The following is a 19,776-nucleotide window of genomic DNA, read 5'->3' as shown; positions in this document are numbered from 1 at the left end:
AGAGGGGAAAGGGTTGTGCCTGCACATGCATGGCACTGAGTAAAAAAAGTCATTCAAGGTGACCCTTGAGCAGATCTGATCAGTCTTTACTTGATGCTGCAGTTCTCTAAGTGCATGTTAAATACAAAGGCAGGCTCCACAGAAAATATTGAGGTCCTTTTTGTGGGCTCACCAAGCCACCAAAGCTTGGGCCTTGTCCCCAAATCCCTTGAGCTGCTTCAGGCCAGTGTCACAGCCAGGGTTTGTCTGTCTGTCTGTCAGTCAGTCACACCCTCATTGCCTTCAGTGTTAGAGGCAGGGCTCACTGTGCCACCTCCTGCCAGAGCAGCAGGGAGGGAAAGCTGCTGCCTCAGGGCTCCCAAGGTCAAAGGCACAGACCCAATCCAGGCTGAAGAAACCAGATACACCACGGTGCAATTGAGAAGCTGATATACCACCTCACATGCTGCCCATTACTGACAGACAGAAATAGAGGCATTGTCACCACACAGGGCGTCATCAATTGGCTTTTTAAAATATGCTGGATGGCAGAAATTTCAAGGGCAAGACAAACTGCGAAATTGCAGTCCAACCTCTCTACATATGGTCCAGAAATTGCTATTTAGTATAGGTAAAATATAAGCAGCTTCAGCCATACTATGACTATTATAAGTCAACTGTGAAACTATTGTTATTATTTCCAGATGGTTATTCAGTTGTTTTAATTTTTGGCACCTAGAACAGTTTGTGGTTTTGCCAGGGTTTGTAAATATTTCTTAAATCTTCCTGACACTGGGTTTAGTAAGAATGTAAAAGTATTGTATTTCTCGCTGAACACAAAGGGCAGACCAAAGACAAAGACCAGCCTAGAATTATAAATTGCCTGACTAGTAGAGACAAAATTAGGAATAGAAGGAAAATAAAATGAGAATAATAGAGGTGGGAATATGTAGAGAAAAAAGGAAAATGGAAAAGCAAGAGGCAGGGCTCAAAGGAAATGGAACCAAAGTACTTGTCTGTTTTGGCCAGCTAATACCATGCCATCCCAGTTTTCATACCCTGTTGCCCATGGAAGGGGAAGTCTAAGAAAGGTATCTAGGAGAAAGCAGGCTTTCTCTCTCTTTTAATCAAATAAAACAGAATCAGCAAAAGATGCCAAAATAGATGTAAATTGATCAGAAGATCACTGTGATGGGACTTCAAAGTCATGCCCAGTTTGAAGCCTTTGCACCTGTATATTTCAATACTGGTATACACTCATGTATTTTATTATACTGTGTAATAAAATGAGTGCACATCCCTCACAAGAGCCGGGACTAGAGCAGCCAAAAGTTCCCGACACAAACTGAGCTCTGCACCCACAGCAGCTTGGCAGGAGCTGAGGACTTTACAGAGCACCTCCAGCAGGAAGGAGAGCTTTATCCTCTCCTTTCAAAGAATGCTCTTGTGTCTTGCAAGCCACATTAGACATTCAGCTTATCCCACAAGGAAAGAGCAGCTTCCAGCCTTTTCCCTGGCTGTTAGGCTGGAAGGAACATGGCCATGGCAGTGGAGTGCAGGCTGTGTGCTAGCAGGGAGAGAAGTCACAACTACTGAGCCACTCTTTATCCCCAAAAAGTGCAGTCTTTCAGCTGGGGAGCTGAGAGGGAGCAGGTTTTTCACCGAGGTATCAAAGCAATCTCTTTCCCTGAGCATTAATATAATCTGCACCTGTGCTCTCCCTGCATAGCAGCACTGACTTACCTCCCCCTCAGGCTTTCCAAATAATGAAGGGAGCTGCAGCCTCAGATCCTCCTGTGGGAGCTGCCAACGTGGGAAAGGGTTTTCAGAGAAGTGGAAAATCTCAGGGAAATCTCTTATGTGCAAAGTTAATAGGTAGGATACTCTCAAGGCAGCTCAGAGAAATGGTCACACACGTTTCATTTTCAGAAGTGGAAAATATGTGGTCAGACTGCCAGATTTCTCAGCCCCTCTTGTGAGTTCAGCAGCTACATAGAGATGATGAAAATGTGTGTATTGAGGGGTTCTGCCTCATAGGTGAGGGGCCCACCTCTGGTCAGGCTGTGCTGTTTGTGGCACTAATCATTTTTTAATTGGCTTTTTAAAATGTGCAATTACCAGCACATTCTAAGCACCTTTCTAAGGCAGAATGGGCTCCCCGGGCCAAAGGCTCAGCTCCATAACTACTCACCCTGTGCACAACTTCCCTGGCAGGAGAAGCCTTGTTAATAATTCATGAGCAGCACTTGCAGATTGAGGCCCTCCAGCACTTTCACTGTTGCTGGGAAGAAAGGAAAATGGGGTCTCTCTGTAAAGGTGTGACATTCATATTAAAAAAAACACCCAACAGCACTTGGGAAATCCTTTGTTGAATTGGTTCATAAGAGCACAGTGGAGCTAACCTGATCATCTGCTCCCAGGTTCAGAGAGCTCGTGTGTGGGCTCCTGGAAAGGCAGGAACAAAGCCAGCTTGGACCAAATAACAGCTCATTTGTCCTGACCATTTAGCCTGCTGCCTTTCCTCAGCTGCCTGTTGGTGTTCATGTCCTCATGTGGCTGCAGCAAGCATTCCCTGGCCTTGCTTCCATCCATGGCTGGATCAGGTTGGCATGCTGGAGTGTGAAGGTGAGTTTCATTTCCTTGTGGTCTTGCACTTGAAATATGATGGCAGAGACACATTATCCCTTGAATGCATTTCATTTCATTTCAGCCTCCTTTGTATTTCCAAGTAGATCCTTTGAGAAAATCCACTTTTATTTCCCCATCTTTCTCCTCCAACTTGCTTTTAGCATTTTTCTCAGAGCCAAGATGCAGTGTCAGATTTTCTTCCCCTCCATGAGATAAGTCAGGTGCATAAAAAAGTGAAAAAACCATTTTTAATCTATTAGCAGAAGTTCCCTGCTGGAAGCAGTGCAATCCCTCAGCTAGCATGATAAAGATGGTCATTAAAGATGATTATGAAGAAATTAATTCCTCTATGAATTGGCTGTGGCTTCCCTGACAATCCTGCTGGGAGCAGTTTTGGTCAGCAGTGTTTCCTCTCAGGGTGGACATTGATCACTGCTTTCCCAGCAGTTGCTAATTCTACTCCTCTGACCCTTCCTCTCATGCCCTGGGAAAAGGGGATTTATTACCATAAATCAGAACTATAAATCTGGGATGCCATATGCCCAACAAGCTCACCCCAGAAGCCAGGTGAGAGGGGGGACACATTTTTATTCTTTGGCCTTTGTAATGCCAGTTTGTGGAAACGACATAACAGATCACACAGTTGCGCATGTTGTTCCAGCCAAGAGAGCCTGGCTGTCCAAATGCTCCCTCATCTGCCAGCCCCAGTCTTTGGAGGCAGTGACCTGGAGCTAAAATGGTGTGGCTGCTCCCACTCCCTCCTCTGCCTGACCTCCTGGCTCCCTTTTCACCCCCTCATCCCTGGCCCTCAGAGAGCAGCCCCTCTCCCTGTCACAGGGAGTGCTGCCCCTGCCATCTGGAGCAGCATTTCTGTTCCAAGCCTGAATGAATAGGAAGAGAAGCAGGGAGCTGCTCCTGAGGAGAGACATGTCCTGAGCCTGCCTTATGACCCTGACTCCTCCTAGTGCAACATCTGCTTGGAAAATTAAACACCTCCTGAAGCTCTGCTCCTTTGTCCCCTCCACAAGCTCAGGGATTGCCTGCTATTTACCCTGTGGATCAGCACATCTTGGAATGATGCCTTTTTTCTCCAGCTGATTTCCATGATAGCTTGCACAGAGGAGTCCCTTCTGTGACAGGAACATCCCACCATCAGCCTGATGCCAAATCCTGTGCCTTCGGAGCAATGAAATCTGTTTTTTCCCCATGTGCAATGGTCAGGCACAGCTCCCAGATCCTCTCTCACCCTGAGCTGTAACACAAAAATAAAATCCCAACAGTCTGGAGGACAAACAGCACCTAAACAGCAACAGCCCTCCACATGAAAGATGCAGGGAATGTCAAAAATGGGTTTGCTTCCTATGGCCTAGGGTGAGCCATGCTTATGGATAAGCTGTTTTATGGCTGGTGAAATCCAGCAACAAGAAATATCTCATCATTGCTCAAAGAAAACACAACTGAATGTCAACTGACACATATTCCAGATGTGCTTACAGATGCCAACACTCTGGCAATGTCACAAAGTTAGGTACCTTATTCTTGGCATCCATTCTAATATTAGACAAACATAAATTAGAATCAAGTCTGACCCAAGCCAAGAACAGCTCCACGTAGGGAAGGAACAAGGCACTAAATCAAATTCACAGGTACAGAAGCAAAGCTCAAGGATTTCTGATGATCACTCCTCTTAGACAAACTCCTCTTCAAAACTTTGAGGAAACGTCTTCCTGAAATGGTTTGGCATTACATTTCCTGAACCCCCAAGAGAAACTGGGCACGGGAGCAAGAAGCCAAGGGCTGCTAATGCAGGACATCAATTTTGGGACAGGCTTCTCACACCACTCTGTGCTGAAGCAGCCACAGAACACCAGGATAGCCTGAGCAGGAAGGGACCCACAAGGATCACCAAATCCAGCTTCTGACTCCAAGCAGCTCCCCGGGAAGCTGTGCACTCACAGGGAGCACTAACAAGGTGGTAAAAATTTAATTTCACTCTGAAAGCTGAAGAAGAGTCTCAGCAAAAACAGTCACTGGCCAAGAGGTAAGATAAATGAGGTCACTGTTAGGAATAAATCTGAAAAGCTGGACACCAGCAGAGCTACCCCAATGTCAGGGACAGTATTTTAATACAGACCCAGTCTGACTCATGAGTAGCTGTGTAAGCAAAGGGAGGTCACTGAGTGAGTCCCCCTGAGCTTCTCTGCACACACAGAGCTCTGCTTCAGTGCAAATCCAGCCAGGAAATCCAGCACCAGGAAAATGCCAAGGGAATCCCTCTTCCACCAAAGGGCTGAGCTGTGCTCAGTCACTGCTGCTAGGAGCTGCCCACAAGCATAAATGTTCATGTTATGCCAGATCCAGCACAGGCAGAGAGGTTCATTCAATTTCATTATGAAATGATACAAGCACCATAAAGTGTCAGCTTTCAAGTTCATTATTTATAAATTAAGTGTAAATAGCATATTCTGACCTCCTCCCCAGCCACTCATTTATCCTTCCCCCATGAAAAATTAATGAGCCTATAAAGTAGCTTGTAAATTTAAAGCAGTAATTTTTTTTAATTTTTTTTTTTTTAAATCAACAGTGTGATTTTCACAGAGGCCCTGAAGCATTAGCTAGCTGCAGCCACTGCTGTTAATCACTGATCTTAGGTGTGTTACCATGCCATAGGAAAGCCTCCTGCTCAGATTTCTGGTGCAGGCCAGTGTCAGGGGCCAGATAAAGCTCTCTGAGCTTTTTAGGCTGTCCTAGGAGAGCATTCCCCACTTGCCCCAGCCTGGCAGGCTGCTTCCTTCAGAGGGTGCTTGAGGACTTGACTTATCCAAGACATGAGAATAAGAATCAGCAAGACAATTCTTAAAATAAAACTTTCTAAGTGGAAAATTCACCCCAGGCAAAACTTTTGGTCTGTGGGAAGGCAAGCAAACAGAACCAGACCAGCCAGCTCCCTTTTTCCACTATGAGGATTCTCCTGGGGTTCTTCTGCTATTTGGTGACCTTTGAAGCTTCCCTTTGCACAAAAAGCTGCCTTGGCTGTTTTACAAGGCCCTCTACAAGTTTGGGAGGACCTGTACCCCTGCTCCTTGGTGTGGGCATTTACCAAGCCCATGCAAAGCTCAGAAAGGAGCAGGTGACAGCCAGGCAGGAAAAGGAGCCAGGTAAGCTGAGGGGCAGCTGGGGCAAGCACAGCATTCCCAGGAGCTGGAGCCATGGAGGAGCACAAGGAATAAGTGCAAAGCACAGGAAACAGACTGGCCTGAATGTGCCCACATGGGTGAGAAGGCACTTTCCATGCAGCTGAGGACATGGCTAAATAAAAAATTGTTTCACAGAAATTAACTCCTATTGCTAAGGCCTGCCATGAAATATCCATCTCTTTTTGATTGAACAGAATAAAAACCCACGAACTGGAATAAACAAGGCAGAAAAAAGCACTGAGACTACATTTCCCCTCCAATAGACCTAAGTATGACCATGTTCAGTGTTCCTTCTCTGCAGTCTGATTATCATGAACAGAATGATGATTTATGACAAAAGCGGCAGATTTTATTCATCAGATTCCTCCAATCAAACATGAAAATCAATACCATTCCCCTGGGGACAAGATGGAGAGACAAACATAATGACTTTATCTATGCTGCATGTAAAATATTTGTAATTGAGCAAAAAGCCTGATCCCAAATGCTTAAAAACACACAGCTAGGGCAGCAAATGTGATTGGATTCCTTATAATCTAATCATTTCCATCCATATGTGGCCCCCAATCTGTTTAGGATTGTTACAATTCCTGGATATTGCAGTGCCTTCCCCAGAGGACGCCGGGAAGAGCCGGGGCCAGCCTGGACCAGATGGGATGGCAGTGACTCCAGCCAGCACAGCAGAAAGGAGGACAGTGCTTAACCCCTCCCCTGCCAGCCACCAGGGAGGAGACGGCACAGGGAGATCCCTGCAGGCTGCCCTGCCATGCTGCAAAAGGCAGGGTTTGGTTTCAAGCTCTCAGGAGCAAACTGGTGAAGCCCATGGGGGCAAACAAAGCAAGGAGCGATAATCACATCCTCCTGGAAAACTGCTCAGTGCTGTAGGTAGAAATTAGGTTTATTTGCAAACTCCCCTGGCTATGCAATGGAGGAAGGCTCCCAGCAGCCCAAGAGGAGAGGGAAATGCTGTAAATGAAATCAGCACCTAGGAGATGAAAGGCCTCTTGGTCAGACTGAAGGTGTTTCTAAAAATCTTATCAAGTTGCATAGGATCAGGGAGCACTGAAAGATGCATCAAAGTCAGCAGGCCCCTGCTTGTTTTAAGAACAACAGCCTGGCTGCTCAGCATTCCCTGCCCCTCTCTCACCTGACACTGAGAGGAGTGACCCAGCACTTCAGAACCTCCAGCACAGCAAACACTTGGATGCTCCTTGTCTACCAGGCTGGATTAGCTCTGTTTATACAAATTTAATCCTTTGTCATAAAAAGCAAACAACACTAACAACAAAATACAGGATTACTCTATTAGAACAGTGCACTGATGACAGACAGCACACTCCATTCTGCCTTTGACTTTCTTAGCTGGGATAACCAGCAGTTTTCAGCTAAACTGCAAATACCACCTTATTTTTCCATACCTGCCCAAACTGTTATGCTGCTTGATGACTTCCAGGGAATTCTGTAGGTGTTTTCTAAGGAATTATTTAACAGGACTTAACCTAAAATCCTGGATGCCTGGGGGCAATGGTAAAAGGAAAAGGAAATGAAAGTAGCAGCTCAGGACTTCCAATATATTTCTCTTTAATTCGTAGAGAAGCTGTCAGTGACTCCTAGCCAAGTACTTTAAGATTTTTCTGTAGCACTGAATTTACACTTGTGGAAGAACAAATTTACCCTAAAAATAAGGAATTTTCCCATAAAGTTGAATAGACTGACCTCAGAAGCCATCTCTCACATCCTGCAAAATCAGCTTTGCACAGGAGGTACCCCCTACATCATATCTATCATTTCTTGACAGACTCATCTGAGCAATTACAACCATTCTTGAAAACACAATATGAGAACAGTGAGGAGCAATCAGCTATCTGTATTTATTTATTTTGCTAGTCAAAAAGAAAATTTTCAAGTGCCAGCATCCTACCCTGGAGAGAGACTGTTGAGGAAAAACTCTGGTAATGTTAGTAGATAACAATTATCACTGTACCATTCCCTGGGGAACTTTTCAACACAGACATGCCATAATAGGAGCTACAGGTATGAAGCGTAGATCACTGGATTTTTATCCTTCAAACCCACTATTAACTGCAAGGACAAGCCACCCTAAACAACCTATTTCTATATTCTCACCTGGGTACAGGCTGCAGGAAAAGCTCAAGTTTGCTTAGCAATTCCCTGTCCCTCCTGCTTATTAATGCCTCTGAATAGGAACAGACTTAGGGCTTTTCTCATTTGACAGTCCTTTGCTTTGCCAGGATTTGACAAAACCTGGAAGAAATAAAAGCAGCTGCCCCACTAAAATACTCTCAATAGGTTTTAAGTGCCAGACTTTTGCTTAGGATTGACTTTCACAGCTTCAAAGGAAAGTGTGATTCTTTCTGGAGCCCAGCTGTGTGTCTAGAATGATATTTTTTGAGAAATAATGCTAACCAGAAGTACATGAACTCATCAAGGACATACTGGCCCCAGTAACTACAAAGCAATGATTTGGGCAACCTTTCCACTTGGGAAGGGTTTTTTACAGAAATTTGCATCCCCCAAACCATAGCCATAAGGGCAAGTCAGAATCTTTTGCTAAGAGGAATAGATTGCAGCTTGAGGCTGTTGAAAAGGCAGAACGTGTTTGGATGCTATAATTCCCCCCATCAGACATCCACAGCTACTCCTGCTCAGGGCTATGAAGGTAGTTCATACAGGGAGATCAGTTCAAAAGGCATTTTGCAGGCAGACAGGTAGCTGGGAGCCAAAGACTAACAATTCTGCCTCAGTTGCTGATAGAATACATATGTGCATGTGTAAAAGAAAGGGAGAACACTGCTCATCTCATAACTGAGAGATTAGATGTCTCTTTCCCCATGCATTTTTAATTTGCTTACTGAGTTCCATGAAACAGAGCTCCCTAGGCTGGTCTGGGGGCACAGGGAGGCTGGCTGTGCTTGGGAGCTGCCAGAATTAACAGCCAGGGGCTGATGCAGCTGGGTGATGGATGCAAGACAGGGCAGCCCTGTTCCCACTCTCCCCTGTAGCACAGGGAGGACTGCAGCTCTCCTTGCCCTTCCCACAGATGGCTCCTGATGGAGGTGACCAAACCAGCTCAAAGAAGCATTGCCAGGCAGGGAAGTTCTTCATCAAAAATACCCAAAATCCAATTTTTGCATCTCCTTGCCAGCGTGACACAATTCCCAGAGCTGTGCTCTGTGGGGTGAGCCCCTGAGCATCCCTGTGCAAGGCATGCCATGAAACAGCAGCCAAATGCTGCAGGCAGGGCCTGCAGTGGGACAGGGCTGCCAAAACTGCAGGGCACTCCTCTGACCTGCAGAACCCCTCACCTGAGTACACAACTTTGGACTGCAGCTCCAGGAAATGAGCACCTGAAGTGTCTTTGAGAGCTTCCAGCTAAACCCCAGTCTGGCTTTCTGCTCCCATTTGAAAGCAGCTCCCTTGTTTCAGCATTACTGATCTTTTAGCAGAGCCACTACATAACTGAGTTTAAAGCAAGTCTCTGGTGCCAGAGGTGCTCCATCTCTCACATTTGTGAAAGGTGTGGATGGGCAGCAGGGTTGGAGCAGGAGTAGGATCTCTGAACAGCCCTCCTGAAGTCACCAGCTCAGCTCTGAGGGGAGCACAGCCTGCTCAATACAGACTTTTTTCTACTAAAAAGGCCATTGTACCTATTTTTTGCCAAATCAAGGACTGATTTATCCCTATTGTAACTTCACTGAGTTCAGTCAAGCTATACAAGTCATGAATTTAGCTCATGAATTTAACTTTCCCCATAGAGAATACTTTTCCCCCCTTTGATAGTGCTTCAGTGAACCTCTCAGAAAATTTATGAACACAGATTCTGCTCCAGCAAAGCATGTAAGCAGTCACACATGGGAAGAACGTGAGAAATTGTCCAGAGAGGAGCTGGATTATTTCCATACTTTCACCATCACCAGCCTTTTTCACCTGACATCCTTGCTCATGTTTTATTCAGTGGGACACAGAGGGCTGTTCAAGTATTTGGCTTCCTACTCTGAAATGATGGCCAAAGGAAATACTCCCATTGCCTTCCCTGGAAGCTGAGTTTTGCAGAGGTTTGTTTTGATGGCAGTGGGGATGATTGGAGAGGACAAGACAGAGTGTCCATCCTTTTTACAACAAACACATCCATTCTGTCCAGATTTAGGGATTTTACCAGACATGAGTGGCATCTTCTTCTGAGATTTGCCCAGAGATATCCCTGCTTAGCACCGGTTGCTGGTCCACAATTCTCCCTGCTGGCTTCCACCCATAAGTCCCTCCAAATTCCCACAAAACAGACAGTAGACCCTGCACTGATATTGTGACCAATATTTTTTTTCTGTGAAAAGAAATTTTACATACTGTTTTCAGGGCACGTTTTTGATGCACCTCATCTGACCTACATTTCCCTCTTCCAGGCCTGCCCTGGGACCTTACTGGACTTGGCACCAACATCTTTCTCTCCTGTTTCTCCTCCATTAAGGAAACACCTTGACTCTGGTTAGGTGCTTACATGTCCATTAGTTCCCAGGTCTGTTACAGAGACTTGACCTGGGCTGGATTTCACACCAGAATGATGGTTTGTCTGCCAGACTCTGTTCACCATTTACCCTGCTTGTGCCAGTTTTCTAGGCTATATCCAGCAGTGTCTCCTCATAGCTCCAGGGTGCCAATACCCTGATCATACCAATACCCTGATCACAGTGCCTGTATCAAACCAATATCCTGATCAAACAAACACCCTGATCACACAGTGCCTGTATCAAACCAATGCCCTGATCAAACAAACACCCTGATCACACAGTGCCTGTATCAAACCAATACCCCGATCATACAGTGCCTGTATCAAGGCTCCCACATGCTGTCCCTTTTTAAAATCCCAGTTGCTCAGCAAAACTTTTCAGCAAAAAAAAATTCATGACCGCCTTAATTATTCCTGCCATCTTCTGCACTGTAAATATTTCTCTTACATCAGCTGATGAGTAAATTCACATTTTCAGAAGGATCTGCTATGCAAAAATCTCTGTTGAAATCTCTTTCTACTTCTCCCCTATCTCCTCTCTTCTTAGCAAACTTTTAGTCTTGGGAAGGCTTCAAAATCTGAGTCCAGGGAGACAATAATAAGGGGTTACTGCAAGCCACTCTTCAAACGCAAGAGACTTCATTTAAAAATAGAGCCTCCCTACCATATTCTGCCTTTGTCCCCTGCAAAGTGCCTGCCTGGAAGCTCCTGCAGCTTCCTGGGGCTTGCCTTTCTGAGCAGGCATCCCCACAGCACCGATCCCAGGGCATCTCTGCTGACAGCCCAGGCCAAGCAGTGCGAGCAGCCTGTGAATGCTGGCCATGCACTGCTCTCACTCAGCAGGAGTGGCCTGAAAAGAACCATGGCTTTGCTACAACTGCTTTGTAGCCCCAACAAGCAAGTGCTTGGCTTGCTGTGAGCCTCTTCCCATGCACCCTTTTGCTGCCTCCTCCCTGAGCCACAGAAATGCTCCAGACACTTTCAGAGTTTCTTTCTTACACAGCCTCTCTAAGCCAAGAAAACTGCTCAGCTCTATTCAGGAGATTTCTGACAGCCTTCAAAGGGTTGCTAATTCCAGTCTGCTTTAAAAACACAGAGCATTCTCTCCCTTGCAGCTTTTTTTTTTGTTGCCTTCCCTGCTTTAGGTCAGCACTTGTTGGGCCCATAAAGCACCCCAGGAGAAACTCAGCACACCTGGAATCACCTGGAGCTCCTGCAGGGCTGAGGGCAGGGACATCACACACTCCTTGGGAGGGCCATCAGGCTGCTAACACAAAAGCTGTGCTCTGGAGGTGACTGGTGCACCCCTGGCTGGCTTGGATTAAGGGCTGACAAGGGTTAACAGTGTTTGCTCGTCTCTGCATCACCCCCCCTGCTCACAGAGCTGCTCCCCGGGCAGGCAGGGCTGGATTAGGCTGCAGGAGCAGCCTGGCTGACACTCGGTGCACGAGCAGCTCCTGGGCTCTGCAGGCAGCACAGCCCAGGAACTGGGGGGACAGCACCAGCACCTGGGAGACTGCACAGCTGGGCAAGTTTAAAACAACCTCTGAAAACACCCCACTGAAGGAAGCACCAAAATCCCATCGTGGCTTTGGCTTGGTTTTTTTTTTTTTTACTTTTCATGAAGGACCGCAAGCATTTCAGTTGCTATGTCTGTTCAGGAGCCATATGGAAAAATCAGTTCTGTCTTGTTAAACTGGTTGCACAGTTTTGATTTTCATCTGCCTACAGAGATCTGAAAAGTCTGTGTTCTTTTCTGCTTTTTTGGCAAAGAAACCGAGTGGTCTGAGGATCATCTAGCCAGGAACAAAACAGGTAAGTACAGTATTTTTTGTGTAACATATTTCCAATAGTCTGAGAATATATTGTTTGTGTAATTGAGTGAAAATAGCCTTTGGGATGATGCTCTCTTTGGGATAAGCTGATTATAGGTTTGTTGATCACTTGGTTTGTTTGTTTTCCTGGACAAGAAAAGCTGAGCTGCTGTGGTTTGCAAGATCCTGTCATTTAAGCAGCAGAAAGACTTGTTCTAAATCCCCTCCAAAGCACAGAGCCACTCAGATTCCACTGTCAAAGGTAAAGCAAAATATTTGGGGTTCTATTTAACATCTGTAAGCTATAATTAGACTAGAGGAATCACCAAGTGGCAAAGTGACTCAGAGTCATAAGGAAAAGCTCTATTATAAGAGCATTAAAATGGAATTGATATGGAAATCTTATCTATTCTTTCAACTTGTTCAGATGGTGTTTAAGCCTGCATTCAACCAAGTGCTAAAATAGTACAAGCAGGCAGAGAATAAACCAACTTTTCTGGGTTTTGAGAGGGACATTCAGATGACTTGGTAAACAATTTCCATAATCATCTCACTGATACTGAAGATGTGCTTGACTATAGGAATTACAGATTTTGTACATAAAAACCTATAGATTTAGTCAATGCTGTATTTAAATGTATGTTTGAAATGGATTTAAAAAGGAAGGAGTCCTTTTATAAAGTCACTTTAACTGCAGTGGACAGAGGGCATGCTGAACTGGAGATTTGACTGCCTAAAATCTTCCACACTTTTACAGGCACTGTGGGGAAAGAGCTGATCTCAGAAAGAAATAAAAACTACAAAGAATTAGACTTTGTCCTGTGTGCTTTCTCCCCTCACCAGCCAATAATCAGATGTAACCAGCATCTTTACTCCTTGCTGTTTGTAAGATGCAATAGGCTGCTTTTTCCTCAAAAAAGGGATCTTGCACACAGAGCTCCCTCTGCTTTCCAAATCCCTGAGCTACAACTGGCACCTGTATTGAGGGGAGGGTCTCTGCTCCTTTCACTTTCACACTTTCTGAAACTGACCATGGCAGACAAAGGAGCTGTAAGTTATAGTCAATAACTGCACTGCCAAAGTCTCCTGTGCTAACTGGAGCCTCCTCCTCTGTGCAGCTCTGGGAAATGCACACAGCAGTTTAAATAACGTCTGTATTTGCAGGGGACTGGTTCAGTACTTTTTTTTTTCATAGATTCCAAGCTGATAAAGCCTGTTGGAAAATAAGTGATTTTTTAAAAATTTCTTGCCCTGCAAGACAGTTGTTATAGCTCCAGTGAGCAGCAAATGCTGAGAGAGGCTGGAAGTGATGCAAGTATGAGAATGATAGGCAACACAAAAATCTAAGAACAAGATTATTGCCCTACAGTGATAAAGCTTTCTTCCAAATGAGATCCACAGAGCTTAAGATCTAAGCACCAGTTCAGGGATTCTTATCCAAGATTCTCCACCTTTGACCAAACAGCATCTTACACAGCTCTGGATAAGTTACAGTGATCCTCTTATCTACACATGCCTACTGCCCCAGTGGACAAAACAAAAATGCAGTGATCTCTGACAGAACAGCAGAAGCAGGGTTTGGGACACAGGGACCTCCTGAGAGTTTTAAAGGGACAGTTCCATTACAAATAGCTCAGCCTTGAAATTTAGTAACTGAACATCACAAACCAGAAAAAAAATCTTCTAAATGTGATTTTCTACTCATTCTGACAGCAGTAAAATAATTTTTTAAATAATTGTCATGGTGCGCTTGTGCTGCGTTGACTACATTTTTCCCCCCTCTAATCAAAGACTCCATAACAATTTCTGCAATTGAATCTTTGCTGAGAGATCCTCTGAGGAATATTTCTGTGAATTTTAAAGAATTCAGCAAAATGGAGATTAGCACTATTTGAATGCCTGGCTTGCTGGGATTACAACAAGTACCAGGAAAGGCACAGAAAGAGAGGGTCACATTACTTTCTCTGTTCACTTTTGTTATCTCACTTTGCAGTACTGAAGATGTCCTGGTTCTGGCTTTATCTTCCTCTCCATCTTCTCATGGCAACTTGTTTGTGCCATTCCATAAAAGCACCCACCACCAGCTCCCAACAGAGCTTCAAGAGCAACCTCTTCGATTTCTACCACTCCTCGATACTTGCAGATGGTAAGGAAACTACAATTCACCTGCTGAAGGATATCCCCAAAAGGTAAGAGCAAATCAGCCCCTCCTGTTCTCAGAGACATCCCCGTGTCACTGGGAATTGTACACTACCAGGATAAGCCAAGAACTCCTGTGTACCTGCAGGGCTCTAGCAGTGCACACTGACGTGCCAGAAAAATGCCCCACTCCTCAAGGGTCATTACACTGCCCACAATCTGGAATGAACATCTGAGATGAAATTTATATTGCTGTACACATTTCAGCAGCTTTCTGAGCTGTCAGAGCAGCAGCAGAACTGATACAGGATGGGTGGGCTCCAGCAGCAAACAGCTGCATGACAAACAGCCCAATTTCAGCTCTGCAAACTGCAGCCATCCTACATTCATGGTGAGATACAAACATTTTACCTAGCAAATCTACTACCCAAAATCAATAGCATACCTGCACAGACATCTTATCAGGAAATCTGCCACTGTCCTGCACACTAAAAGTGTTCTTGCTGAATGGCAATACAACCAGCTAAGATCAAAAGTGCTTTGCATGTGAAAATTCCACATTCTTCACCTTCCCAAAATATCTGAAAAGTCTTCTGCCATACCCAGATATGTAGGTGATCTAGATAGTACAACTGGCACTGCATCTGGGTTGCAAAGATCAATCTGCTTGTTTGGGAAGAGATGCACTTTGGACAGAGCCCAGCAAACACAGATTTTGACACACACCCGAGTGGCCATGGAGCAGAGGTTGAGCCAGATTGCTGAGCCTTCATGTGCACTGCACAGACAAACTGGAACGTGGCACATGTTACATAACGTGACCATGCTCACAAGAGCAGGACTAGGAGCTTAGGAGCTCTCCTAGTTCAAGAACAGGGGTGTTGAAACAATGAAAAGGGAGTTTTTCTATGCTCTCGTGGCATAACACTAAGATGGCAATTAGGAAGTGGTTTAGCATGATCAGGAAGGTTTTTCTGAACCTCAGTCATCCAAAGGGGAAGACAAGCAATGACAAGTTTTGGCTGAGAGTAAAAGACTCAAGAATGTGGAACTGATTCCAGGGAAGCTCCACTCTGGCCCAGGAGCCATGCCCTAAAAGTAAGCCACATCTCCAGGCTGACAGGGTCTGTCCATAGGGGCTGTGCTTGTCTCACTGGTGAACAACAAAAAAACCCTTGGATTGCCAATTGCCTTCATTAAAGGGCAGAGGGAGGCACCCAAATCCAAACATTTTATGGCCAAGTCCAAACATTGTACAGCCTCTATTAAAAAACAAAACAAAACAAAACAAAAAAAAAAAAACAAAAAAAAAAAAAAAAAAAAAAAAAAAAAACAAAAAAACCAGAGCAAGGCAGGAGGTTGGGCTTTTTCAAGGCAGGAATCAAAACCTGACCAAAGAGACTGATGACACTCTGTGGTGCTCATGCGTAGCAGCCTCTGACACAAAGGCAATCAAGACACAACTGGCAACAGGCAAATCACATCCATCATCCAAAATAACCAGCTAAGGATGAGATACAATGTTCACCTAAAGCATGGGAAAAAAAAACTCAGAGGGAAAAACATTGCCTTAAGTGGAGAAAATTTCAGCAAATACATGTGGATTAAAAATAAATACCTCAGAGCCTCTTTTCTTGCCACAGCTGAAGACTGCAGACACTCACCATCCCTTTGTGTGCACACACCTCAGAGAACAGTCATTTCTACCCAGAGCAAAGTGACCCATGTCAGAATGGCTGATTACAAGGAGTTTTGGGCAAACCTGAACTCCCTGATGCATTGCCTCTATTTCTGTTCACATTCACAGGTACTACTTTGTTTTGGAAGAGGGCAGGGCCCTTGCCCCTTTCTCCATAACAGTGACTCCCTGTGATGTTCCCATTGAGTGGAGCATACTGGTGTACAAGCCCCCACCAGGAAAAGCAGCACCAGGTAAGGCCTTCAGGCTGCCCAAGCAGAGGCAGAGAAAGCACAAGTTACTCATGGATAAGTGTGTTACAGGAAATTTCCCACAAACCTATACAGTTTCTGGTTCCCTTCTTTAAATTGTCATGGACTGACCCAGTCTCCATGGGTAAAACATGGAAACCCATCAGATCCTGCCCTCAACACAAATAAATTAAGGATTAGATATTAAAATGTCTACATCTAAGGTGAATGTTTGGGAACAACTGCAGGTCTTCCAGGCTGCGCAAACAGAGCAACTTCATAAGCTCTTGGTACTGGGCCGAATTTCCCTCTGCTGCCTCAGTTATTTTTCTGTGGCTTGGGTCACTTGAGACAGCTATTTGCTCCCCACATGAAGCAGACAAGATTTAGCCATTTATTCTAGCCACATCTGCCATGGCAGTGGCTACTACATTGCTTTAAAGGCAATTCCTTTCTCTTGCATGATTTTTCACATTAATTTTTCAAAGTAAAAATCTAAAGGCTGCCATTAACAAGTTCTGACCTGTCAAGCAGGTACACCTGACATAGGAGTTCAAATTACGCTCCTTTGAATTGTTAAGTTTTCCCTCTTCATGAGACAATGGGCTAAAACTAACCCAAAGAAAAAAGCCTAGCATAGAAATAATGAGTCTCCTAAAGTACCCTCAGAGATAGCAAACAGAAGAAAATTGTAGGGGCATCAGGCATGATACAAGCCAAGCTTTTGCAAGTTGTGGTTTCATAATTACAGTATTTTTGAAAACATAATTCTACAGCTGCACTGCTAAATAAAAGCTTCTCAAATTTTAATTTAATAAATTGCCAGTAGCAACATATTTTAACTAAAACATATTTTTAGTTATAATTGCTGCTTTCAAAAAGAAAATATAATGTTCCCTAACAGTGAAACTTGCATAATGTGCTTTATTTCACATCTTTTAAAGCAGAAGTCACAAGTCTGCCTTTTGCCTGCAGGTGACCATGATACACAAGAGGTCTCCAAATCTCACAAGGCTTCAAGCCTGGTGTCCACTATCTTCAACTACAAGGGAAATTCTGTAGAGACTTACATGGGAATGTCTTCCCATTCTGCCCTGTACCTGCTGGAGTTCCTGTCCACAGAGAGGGACACACACATCACTGTGTACCTAACCAGTGACACCACGTCTGGGCACCTGTACCCAGAGCTCCCAGGGGATCCACGCATCGATGTCATTGGCATCGGGCACACAACAGTGACCCTCGCCTGGAAACACAGCCCTTCTGTCCTGCAGCACAGCGAGGGCATCCAGTACTGCCTCCTGGTCAATGAAAAGCACAACTACAAGAGCTTGTGTGCTGCTGAGACAGCCATCAGATCCTCTGGAATGAAGCTGCCACCCACAGTAGCTCTATCCCTCTCTCCATATCTTCTGGAGCCACAGCAGGTGATGATACTGTCCAACAGTGAACTAAGCATCATCAACAAAGTGAGCAGTGGGGAAGTCAGGCAGGTGTGCATGGGCACCAAGAACACCTACACAGTGCCCAACCTCAGCCCCAACACTCAGTATTACTTTGATGTTTTTATTGTCAACCTCCTCACCAACGCCAGCGCCGCGTACACCGGGACATTCGCCAGGACCCTGGAAGAACCTGAGCCGAAGGTGACAGAGCTGAAAGATGGCAAAGTGGTTCATGTGGTCCTGGATGGGAAAAAGCAGAAATTCTACAGTCTGCAGTACCAGGCAAGGCACAAGAAAATCCACTTCACCTTTCAGTTGTGTCGGGGCCAAATACGGGTTCACATAACAAGGAACGGCAGAACAGTGGCATCAGAAAACCTCTCTGGGCTGAGGTATTTCTCCCTGAAGGGAAAGCTGCTGGATATCTATTCGGTGCAGCTGAGGTCCACAGAGGAGTCTAACTCTTCTGTGAAGGTACTGGCATCCCCCCATTTCCACAAGCCCTTATTCCCACTTCTTCCAGAGAGCTTAAAGATCAAATCCTTCAGTAAACTGAGGACATGCAGGTCTGTGACCATTGCCTGGCTGGGAACACAAGAGGAGAGCAAGTACTGTGTGTACAGGAAAAGGATTGAGGAGGGTGAGATCTGGAGGGAGCTGCAGAGTGCAGACAGGTGCTCTGGGCCTGAATCTCGGCACAAATCAGAGAAAGTGCTGTGCAAGTACTTCTATGACCTGAACCTCCAGAGAGCAGTCACCACAGAGACCATCAAAGGGCTGGAGGCAGGGACACTCTACTTGTTTGATGTTTATCTCTTTGGGCCATCTGGCATCCCTGTCAGATATCACAGCAAAGTTGTGAAGACCAGGAAAAAGTGTTGAAGGTTTTGAATGAAAGTTTTCAAGTGAGTGAAAGCAGGTACTATCAAAATCTACTCCAATCCAAATCAGAGCCCCTGCAGTTTGAACTATGCTGACAAACAAGAAATTTAAAGCTAAAAGATTCTACAGCAAAACACATCTTAGGTGATTATACATATTCTCTCCTGTGTAAGGTGGGGTGCATTTTTTCTTTCCTTGTCTCATTCAAACATTAAAAACAGAGTTGTGAAACACTCACACACATGGAAATAAAATAACCCAAGAGTACTCATGAGAAATAGACTGGTTACCTAAAATGTTTTTGAAATCCAGCACAGAAGTGATGGGGAAATGCCTCACATGATACACACATCATTTCCCAAGTCCCAGAGAGTTTTCCACTTTCTGTAACTCATGCAGCTAATGAGGAACTGAGAGACCTCACAAATCAGACTGCTCTTCAACAGATTCCTCTGCTTGAACAAGAAAGGAGACAAAAATAAATTGAAAAAGCAGAGGAACTGATGTATAGCTCCACACATTGAGTAAAGCAGGCTGAACTACATCTCCCCCTATTACCTGCATGTTTGCTTGGTTTCATTCCTGCAGAGAAACTATGCTTGGGTAGAAACATACAAAATTCAGGCCAGGAACTGGCTCTGGATCTGGCTTTTCTCAGGAGTGGACAAATACACAGCTGTGCTACTGCCCATGGAGGAAAACAGCAATTGAGGAATCTTGCCATTGAAAGATTTATCATCTATAGCCTCTGATATCAAGCCCATTTCTGTGACTCTGTGATTCCTGACTGTAATATATCCATTCTTTGCATCCTTAAGCCAGCCTATCTCAATGAATGCATTGCTGTGAGAAAAATGTGATGTGGTTTTCCTGCTAAATATCATGGAAGGAAAATATTTGTAGTAAAAATTCTGACAAACACATTTTGGTTGTCTTATTTCCTTGATTACCTTCCATTTATGACATGAGACAGTGTAAAAAAAAAAAAAAAGACAATTAAGTCTTCATGAACTCCCTTAGGTTCATTTTCAGTTATCAGTAGAAAGTATTTTGTGTGTAGGCTGTTGGCAGGCCTGTAATTTACATATAAACAGATACAATAGCTTCACTAACCTAGAGGGTGCCAGAGAAATCTTGCCTGTAGTAATACTTTTTCCTCTACAATTACACTAAGCACATACATAAATGATTAAATCCATTATTGTGTATTTGAGTCATTCTCTTGCAATTCAGGGTCA

General features: G+C 44.7%; 1 protein-coding gene across 1 annotated transcript; it reads left to right on the top strand.

Annotated features, from left to right (window-relative positions):
- Window positions 1-11,937: 11,937 nt before the first annotated feature.
- On the top strand, window positions 11,938-19,461 carry LOC131086267 (protein NDNF-like). The gene is made up of 4 exons (XM_058029205.1): window positions 11,938-12,144; window positions 14,137-14,332; window positions 16,090-16,214; window positions 17,187-19,461. Exons 2-4 carry the CDS (start codon window positions 14,145-14,147, stop codon window positions 18,536-18,538), a joined length of 1,665 nt encoding a protein of 554 aa, XP_057885188.1. The 5' UTR covers window positions 11,938-12,144; window positions 14,137-14,144; the 3' UTR covers window positions 18,539-19,461.
- The last annotated feature ends 315 nt before the right edge of the window (window positions 19,462-19,776 follow it).

Source organism: Melospiza georgiana, chromosome 8 (assembly GCF_028018845.1).
Source record: "Melospiza georgiana isolate bMelGeo1 chromosome 8, bMelGeo1.pri, whole genome shotgun sequence".
Taxonomy (NCBI): domain Eukaryota; kingdom Metazoa; phylum Chordata; class Aves; order Passeriformes; family Passerellidae; genus Melospiza; species Melospiza georgiana.
Note: the sequence above shows the minus strand (reverse complement) of the source record. Positions and strands in the feature narration are given on the sequence as shown.

What these genes read in the sequence shown, in the direction of transcription:
- LOC131086267 (XM_058029205.1), top strand. Translation starts at nt 14,145, where the DNA reads ATGTCCTGGTTCTGGCTTTATCTTCCTCTCCATCTTCTCATGGCAACT. An exon ending in CTGAAGGATATCCCCAAAAG is followed by an intron (nt 14,333 to 16,089) that starts GTAAGAGCAAAT and finishes TCACATTCACAG; the next exon opens with GTACTACTTTGTTTTGGAAG. An exon ending in ACCAGGAAAAGCAGCACCAG is followed by an intron (nt 16,215 to 17,186) that starts GTAAGGCCTTCA and finishes TTTTGCCTGCAG; the next exon opens with GTGACCATGATACACAAGAG.